The 8750-nt window shown below is 31.7% G+C and overlaps 1 protein-coding gene across 4 annotated transcripts in view; it reads right to left on the bottom strand.

Moving 5' to 3' along the window:
- Nucleotides 1–8750, bottom strand: part of LOC133629768 (homeobox-containing protein 1-like) — a 54905-nt gene that overhangs the window by 1868 nt on the left and 44287 nt on the right. For 2 of the 4 annotated variants that reach the window (XM_062020748.1, XM_062020774.1), the window contains 3 exons: nucleotides 3830–3912; nucleotides 3640–3735; nucleotides 3470–3564 (listed from right to left, as the gene is read on the bottom strand). In XM_062020748.1, the coding sequence (XP_061876732.1) occupies nucleotides 3470–3564; nucleotides 3640–3735; nucleotides 3830–3912 (274 nt within the window). The remainder of the gene's footprint in view (nucleotides 1–3469; nucleotides 3565–3639; nucleotides 3736–3829; nucleotides 3913–8750) is intronic. The other 2 variants (XM_062020757.1, XM_062020766.1) reach the window with 2 other exon arrangements.

The raw sequence follows: 8750 nt of genomic DNA, 5'->3' as shown, positions 1-8750 counted from the left end.
ATAATGCTTCAATAAAACTTCATTTCGGGGAATTTTTTTCTCACTTTTTTCACCCTTAAAAAAAACCTTATTATTGTAATTTTACAACGTAGTATCACCGAAATTATTTTCCTAACCAAAACAGTCACAATATTACGTTAATTTTCAAGAATAGTCTTGTCACATATTCTTAAATTTTACCAGGAAAAAAAATAACGTCCAAAAATATCGGATGTTCTTGGATTTCGGAAACAAATTTTACGAAATTATAGTACAGTAGAGTTGTAAAATTAACAATGAAAAAGAAGGTCATTTTAACAGAATAAAATCTAACAATCGGAAATTTTTCTTGCACAATTCCAACCTTTTTTGTTTCCAAAAATGACAAATAGTCGTTACGCTTAAGCGAAGTAAGTTACTATCTTACAAGAACAGTCGCGATCAAAAGGTTCATTTAAAAAATAAATCAGAATATTACAAATTATTTTAGGAAAAAAATTAATAGAAATCAAATTACGACGATTAAGTCAAACATTTCAAAATCGGACTTTATTCTCATTACATTATGACATTTTTCACGTTATATTTTTCTTGAAACTATTTATTTTGGTGTCGTGATAATGCTTCAATAAAACTTCATTTCGGGGAATTTTTTTCTCACTTTTTTCACCCTTAAAAAAACCCCTTATTGTCGTAATTTTACAACGTAGTATCACCGAAATTATTTTCCTAACCAAAACAGTCACAACATTACGTTAATTTTCAAGAATAGTCTTGTCACGTATTCTTAAATTTTACCAGAAAAAAAAATAACGTCCAAAAATATCGGATGTTCTTGGCTTTCGGAAACAAATTTTACGAAATTATAGTACAGTAGAGTTGTAAAATTAACAATTAAAAAGAAGGTTATTTTACCAGAATAAAATCTAACATTCGGAAATTTTCTTGCACAATTCCAACCTTTTTTGGTTCCAAAAATGACAAATAGTCGTAAGTTTAAAGCGAAGTAAGTTACTATCTTACGAGAACAGTCACGATCAAAAGGTTCATTTTCAAAAATAAGTCAAAATATTACAAGTTATTTTAGGGAAAAAATTATTAATAGAAATCAAATTACGACGATTAAGTCAAACATTTCAAAATCTGACTTTATTCTCATTACATTATGACATTTTCACATTATATTTTTCTTGAAACTATTTATTTTGGTGTCGTGATAATGCTTCAATAAAACTTCATTTTGGGGAATTTTTTTCTCACTTTTTTCACCCTTAAAAAAAAACCTTAATATTGTAATTTTACAGCGTAGTATCACCAAAATTATTTTAATAACCAAAACAGTCACAACATTACGTTAATTTTCAAGAATAGTCTTGTCACGTATTCTTAAATTTTACCAGAAAAAAATAACGTCCCAAAATATCGGATGTTCTTGGCTTTCGGAAACAAATTTTATAAAATTATAGTACAGTAGAGTTGTAAAATTAACAATTAAAAAGAAGGTCATTTTACCAGAATAAAATCTAACATTCGGAAATTTTTCTTGCACAATTCCAACCTTTTTTGGTTCCAAAAATGACAAATAGTCGTAAGTTTAAAGCTAAGTAAGTTACTATCTTACAAGAACAGTTACGATCAAAAGGTTCATTTTCAAGAAAAAAGCCAGAATATTACAAATGATTTTATGAAAAAAAATTATTCATAGAAACCAAATTCCGAAGATTAAGTCAAACATTTCAAAATCTGACTTTATTCTCGTTATATTTTTCTTGAAACTATTTATTTTGGTGTCGTGATAATGCTTCAATAAAACTTCATTTCGGGGAATTTTTTTCTCACTTTTTTCACCCTTAAAAAAAACCTTATTTTTGTAATTTTACAGCGTAGTATCACCGAAATTATTTTCCTAACCAAAACAGTCACAACATTACGTTAATTTTCAAGAATAGTCTTGTCACGTTTTCTTAAATTTAACAAGAAAAAAATAACGGCCAAAAATATCGGATGTTCTTGGCTTTCGGAAACAAATTTTACGAAATTATAGTACAGTAGAGTTGTAAAATTAACAATTAAAAAGAAGGTTATTTTACCAGAATAAAATCTAACATTCGGACATTTTTCTTGCACAATTTCAACCTTTTTTGTTTCCAAAAATGATAAATAGTCGTAAATTTAAAGCGAAGTAAGTTACTATCTTACGAGAACAGTTACGATCAAAAGGTTCATTTTCAAGAAAAAAGCCAGAATATTACAAATGATTTTACGAAAAAAAATTATTCATAGAAACCAAATTCCGAAGATTAAGTCAAATATTTCAAAATCTGACTTTATTCTCATTACATTATGATGTTTTTCACGTTATATTTTTCTTGAAACTATTTATTTTGGTGTCGTGATAATGCTTCAATAAAACTTCATTTCGGGGAATTTTTTTCTCACTTTTATCACCCTTAAAAAAAAACCTTATTGTCGTAATTTTACAACGTAGTATCACCAAAATTATTTTCCTAACCAAAACAGTCACAACATTACGTTAATTTTCAAGAATAGTCTTGTCACGTATTCTTAAATTTTACCAGAAAAAAATAACGTCCAAAAATATCGGATGTTCTTGGCTTTTGGAAACAAATTTTATGAAATTATAGTAATTTTAGGGAAACAAATTATTAATAAATATCAAATGACGACGATTAAGTCAAACATTTCAAAATCTGACTTTATACTCATTACATTATGACATTTTTCACGTTATATTTTTCTTGAAACTATTTATTTTGGTGTCGTGATAATGCTTTAATAAAACTTCATTTCGGGGAATTTTTTTCTCACTTTTTTCACCCTTAAAAAAACCCTTATTGTCATAATTTTACAACGTAGTATCACCGAAATTATTTTCCTAACCAAAACAGTCACATTACGTTAATTTTCAAGAATAGTCTTGTCACGTATCCTTACATTTTACCAGGAAAAAAAAATAACGTCCCAAAATATCGGATGTTCTTGGCTTTCGGAAAACAAATTTTACGAAATTATAGTAAACAATTAAAAAGAAGGTTATTTTACCAGAAGGCTTTCTGCTCCGCCACTCCCAGCCTGTGGAACGCTCTCCCTGACCACCTGAGGGCACCACAGACTGTGGCTGCTTTTAAAAAAGGCTTAAAAACCTTTTTTTTTTTTTAAAAAAGCCTTTTTTTAGATATATGCATACTACTTCTAGCTATTTGGCTCTTCTAGTTTTTAGTTTTTATTATCTTTTTATTTTAATTTTTTTTAATACACTGTAGCACTTTGAGGTGGTTTACTCAATGTAAAGTGCTTTTTACAAATAAAATCTATTATTATTATTATTATTATTTGTTTTTAAATACGCTATTGAAGTCAAAGATTTTGTTTTAATCACAGCTTTTTGTCGCGAAGGTCTACGGCCGGGGTTAGCATGTGGGTTAGCATCGGAGCTAGTCGAGCTTGGGAAACGTTCCTTCCCGGTTACCTGTTCGGGGAAGTCGTTGGCGTCCACCTCGTCGCTATTGGACTGACCTCCTGGGCTTTGGACGTCGATGCCGTGGCTCTCCAAGATGGCTGCTTCTTCAAAAGACACAAAAGCTCCTCACAGTATTTTGGGCGCGACGACGGAAACTCATTTTCGGAGGTCGGCGTTACCGATGTTGGCTCGCCTCTTCAGGTCTTTGCGGTGGTTGGCGAACCAGTTGTAGACCTTCAGCGACGTCACCTTCTCAAAGTCTTGCAGCTTCTTTCCTGAACACACACACACGTAAACACACACACACACACATACATGTTTTCCTGGATGCCAAGGACCGTGACGGAATTGGGTTGGATAATGACCTACCTGGTTTTTGGATGACGGCGTTGCAGGCGGCGGAGATCTCCTCCCTTCTGGCTTCATCAGGATATTGATTATCACTGAAGTAGCTGAACACACACACACACACACACACACACACACACACACACACACACACACACACACACACACACACACACACACACACACACACACACACACACACACACACATACTGGTTATCATTTGGAATGGGGACCAAGTTTTTGGTCATGACTTGTGGGCACCACCCTTTCTACAGGTTGTGGAGGCATTAAAAAAAATGGTGTAAAATGGCCACTGGCCAGTTAGCTCATACACGTCTTTAAATCTCTGGATTGATGAAGTAATGTGCTGATCATTCTTACTGAGGACCCTGGGGGAAAAGAGTTACCGTATTTTTCGGAGTATAAGTCGCACCGGCCGAAAATGCATAATAAAGAAGGAAAAAAACATATATAAGTCGCACTGGAGTATAAGTCGCATTTTTTGGGGGAAATGTATTTGATAAAAGCCAACACCAAGAATAGACATTTGAAAGGCAATTTCAAATAAATAAAGAATAGTGAACAGGCTGAATAAGTGTACGTTATATGAGGTATAAATAACCAACTGAGAACGTGCCTGGTATGTTAACGTAACATATTATGGTAAGAGTCATTCAAATAACTATAACATATAGAACATGCTATACGTTTACCAAACAATCTGTCACTCCTAATCGCTAAATCCCATGAAATCTTATACGTCTAGTCTCTTACGTGAATGAGATAAATAATATTATTTGATATTTTACGGCACCAGGTCGCCCGTAAGGACCAGATGAGTAGCCCGCTGGCCTGTTCTAAAAATAGCTCAAATAGCAGCACTTACCAGTGAGCTGCCTCTATTTTTTAAATTGTATTTATTTACTAGCAAGCTGGTCTCGCTTTGCTCGACATTTTTAATTCGAAGAGAGACAAAACTCAAATAGAATTTGAAAATCCAAGAAATTATTTTAAAGACTTGGTCTTCACTTGTTTAAATAAATTCATTATAATTTTTTTACTTTGCTTCTTATAACTTTCAGAAAGACAATTTTAGAGAAAAAATACAACCTTAAAAATGATTTTAGGATTTTTAAACACATATAGCTTTTTACCTTTTAAATTCCTTCCTCTTCTTTCCTGACAATTTAAATCAATGTTCAAGTAAATGTATTTTTTTATTGTAACGAATAATAAATACATTTTTATTTAATTCTTCATTTTAGCTTCTGTTTTTTCGACAAAGAATATTTGTGAAATATTTCTTCAAACTTATTATGATTAAAATTCAAAAAAATTATTCTGGCAAATCTAGAAAATCTGTAGAATCAAATTTAAATCTTATTTCAAAGTCTTTTGAATTTCTTTTAAAGAATTTCTTCTGGGAAATCTAGAAGAAATAATGATTTGTCTTTGTTAGAAATATAGCTTGGTCCAATTTGTTATATATTCTAACAAAGTGCAGATTGGATTGTAACCTATTTAAAACATGTCATCAAAATTCTAAAATGAATCTTAATCAGAAAAAATTACTAATGATGTTCCATAAATTATTTTTTAAATTTTCTCAAAAATATTCGAATTAGCTAGTCTTTCTCTTCTTTTTTTCGGTTGAATTTTGAATTTTAAAGAGTCGAAATTGAAGATAAACTATGTTTCAATTTTTTTTTTCGTGTTTTCTCCTCTTTTAACCCGTTCAATTAAGTGTAAATATCATTAATTATTAATATTAACATAGAGTTAAAGGTAAATTGAGCAAATTGGCTATTTCTGGCAATTTATTTAAGTGTGTATCAAACTGGTAGCCCTTCGCATTAATCAGTACCCAAGAAGTAGCTCTTGGTTTCAAAAAGGTTGGTGACCCCTGCTTTACGGTAATGTGTTAATCATTTCACACATAAGTCGCTCCTGAGTATAAGTCGCACCCCCGACCAAACTATGAAAAAAACTGCGACTTATAGTCCGAAAAATATGGTAATATGGTTCATGGGGACCAAATGTAAACAATTTTGCATAATTCACACAAATTTGTACGTGACTACTGAGGACCATTTAAAAAAAATAAATAAAAAAAGTTCAAATTAGATGTTAAACATGTTTACTTTTCAGTAAACATGTTTTATGGGCCAAAGCTTAAAAATCACTTAGGCATCTTCAGAATGGATCTGACTATCATTTAAAAAGGTTTCCCTTTAGGGCAGTGGTCCCCAACCACCGGGCCGCGGCCCGGTACCGGTCCGCACAAGAATTTAAAAAAATAAATAAATAAAAATAAAAAAACATTTTTTTATTTTTTTTTATGAAATCAACATAAAAAACACAATATATACATTATATATCAATATAGATCAATACAGTCTGCAGGGATACAGTCTGTAAGCACACATGATTGTATTTATTTATGTAAAAAAATAATAATAATTTTTATTTTTTTTTAATAGTGATTTTTAATCACTGTTATGTTGAAATTAGGGATGTCCGATAATGGCTTTTTGCCGATATGCCGATATTGTCCAACTCTTTAATTACCGATACCGATATCAACCGATACCGATATCAACCGATATATACAGTCGTGGAATTAACACATTATTATGCCTAATTTGGACAACCAGGTATGGTGAAGATAAGGTACTTTTTTAAAAAAATGAATCAAATAAAATAAGATAAATAAATTAAAAACATTTTCTTGAATAAAAAAGAAAGTAAAACAATATAAAAACAGTTACATAGAAACTAGTAATTAATGAAAATTTGTAAAAATTAACTGTTAAAGGTTAGTACTATTAGTGGAGCAGCAGCACGCACAATCATGTGTGCTTACGGACTGTATCCCTTGCAGACTGTATTGATATATATTGATATATAATGTAGGAACCAGAATATTAATAACAGAAAGAAACAACCCTTTTGTGTGAATGAGTGTAAATGAGTGTAAATGGGGTGGGTTGGTGCACTAATTGTAAGTGTATCTTGTGTTTTTTATGTGGATTTAATACAAATAAAACTTTTTTTTTTTAAAAACAAAACAACAACGATACTGATAATTAAAAAAAACGATACCGATCATTTCCGATATTACATTTTAACGCATTTATCGGCCGATAATATCGGCAGACCGATATCGGACATCTCTAGTTGAAATTGTAGCTAATATTGATACTGTTGTTGATAATATTCATTTTTGTTTTCACTACTTTTGGTTTGTTCTGTGTGGTGTTTGTGTCTCCTCTCAATTGCTCTGTTTATTGCACTTCTGAGTGTTGCTGGGTCAAGGTTTGCTTTTGGAATTGGATTGCATTGTTATGGCATTGCTGTGTATTGTTTTGTTGGATGGATTAATTTAAAAAAATAAATAAATAAAAATAAAAAACAGATACTGATAATAAAAAAAACGATACCGATAATTTCCGATATTACATTTTAACGCATTTATCAGCCGATAATATCGGCAGACCGATATCATCGGACATCTCTAGTTGAAATTGTAACTAATATTGATACTGTTGTTGATAATATTCATTTTTGTTTCACTACTTTTGGTTTGTTCTGTGTGGTGTTTGTGTCTCCTCTCAATTGCTCTGTTTATTGCACTTCTGAGTGTTGCTGGGTCGGGTTTGCTTTTGGAATTGGATTGCATTGTTATGGCATTGCTGTGTATTGTTTTGTTGGATGGATTAATCTAAAAAAAAACAAAATAAAAAAAAAAACACGATACTGATAATAAAAAAAACGATACCGATAATTTCCGATATTACATTTTAACGCATTTATCGGCCGATAATATCGGCAGACCGATATTATCGGACATCTCTAGTTGAAATTGTAACTAATATTGATACTGTTGTTGATAATATTCATTTTTGTTTTCACTACTTTTGGTTTGTTCTGTGTGGTGTTTGTGTCTTCTCTCAATTGCTCTGTTTATTGCACTTCTGAGTGTTGCTGGCTCGGGTTTGCTTTTGGAATTGGATTGCATTGTTATGGCATTGCTGTGTATTGTTTTGTTGGATTGATTAATTTAAAAAAAAAAGAAAAAAAACAACAACAAAAAACGATACTGATAATTTAAAAACCGATACCGATAATTCCCGATATTACATTTTAACGCATTTATCGGCCGACAATATCGGCAGACCGATATTATCGGACATCTCTAGTTGAAATTGTAACTAATATTGATACTGTTGTTGTTAATATTCATTTTTGTTTTCACTACTTTTAGTTTGTTCTGTGTCGAAAAAAAAAAAAAAAAAAAAGGAAAAAATTATTAAAATAAAATAAAAATAGATTTTTAAAAATGAGAATCGATTTTGAATCGCACAACGTGAGAATCGCGATTCGAATTCGAATCGATTTTTTAAATAATTAATAATTACCATAGTAACTAGTATATCATCCATAAGTGCACATTCCAACCATTGAAATACTTTGTATAGTTCAAGACTTATGGTCATTATAAAACATCACTACACGTCATAATGGCAGCTACACTTTACATCTTAAACATCTAAAAAAAAAATTTGGGAATGTCCGGCGGGCCAGATTAAAAAGCTTAACGGGCCACATGTGGCCTCCGGGCCTTAATTTGCCCAGAGTCTGGGTTAAACACAGCGATGTCCCCATTAAGTAAGCATTGCCAGAAAACACACACACACACACACACACACACACACACACACACACACACACACACACACACACACACACACACACACACACACACACACACACACACACACACACACAGAGAGAGAGTACGGACAATTATTGACCTTATACTGGGGATGTAACCATGAATGCTATTCATGATAACCACAGTTAGCATTACCATTTTAAAATACATCCATCCATCCATTTTCTACCGCTTGTCCCTTTCAGGGTCGCGGGGGGGTGCTGGA

This window comes from Entelurus aequoreus, linkage group LG02, assembly GCF_033978785.1.
Source record: "Entelurus aequoreus isolate RoL-2023_Sb linkage group LG02, RoL_Eaeq_v1.1, whole genome shotgun sequence".
NCBI classification, from domain to species: Eukaryota; Metazoa; Chordata; class Actinopteri; order Syngnathiformes; family Syngnathidae; genus Entelurus; species Entelurus aequoreus.
The sequence above is the reverse complement of the archived record's forward strand: the minus strand, read 5'-3'. Positions and strand labels throughout refer to the sequence as shown.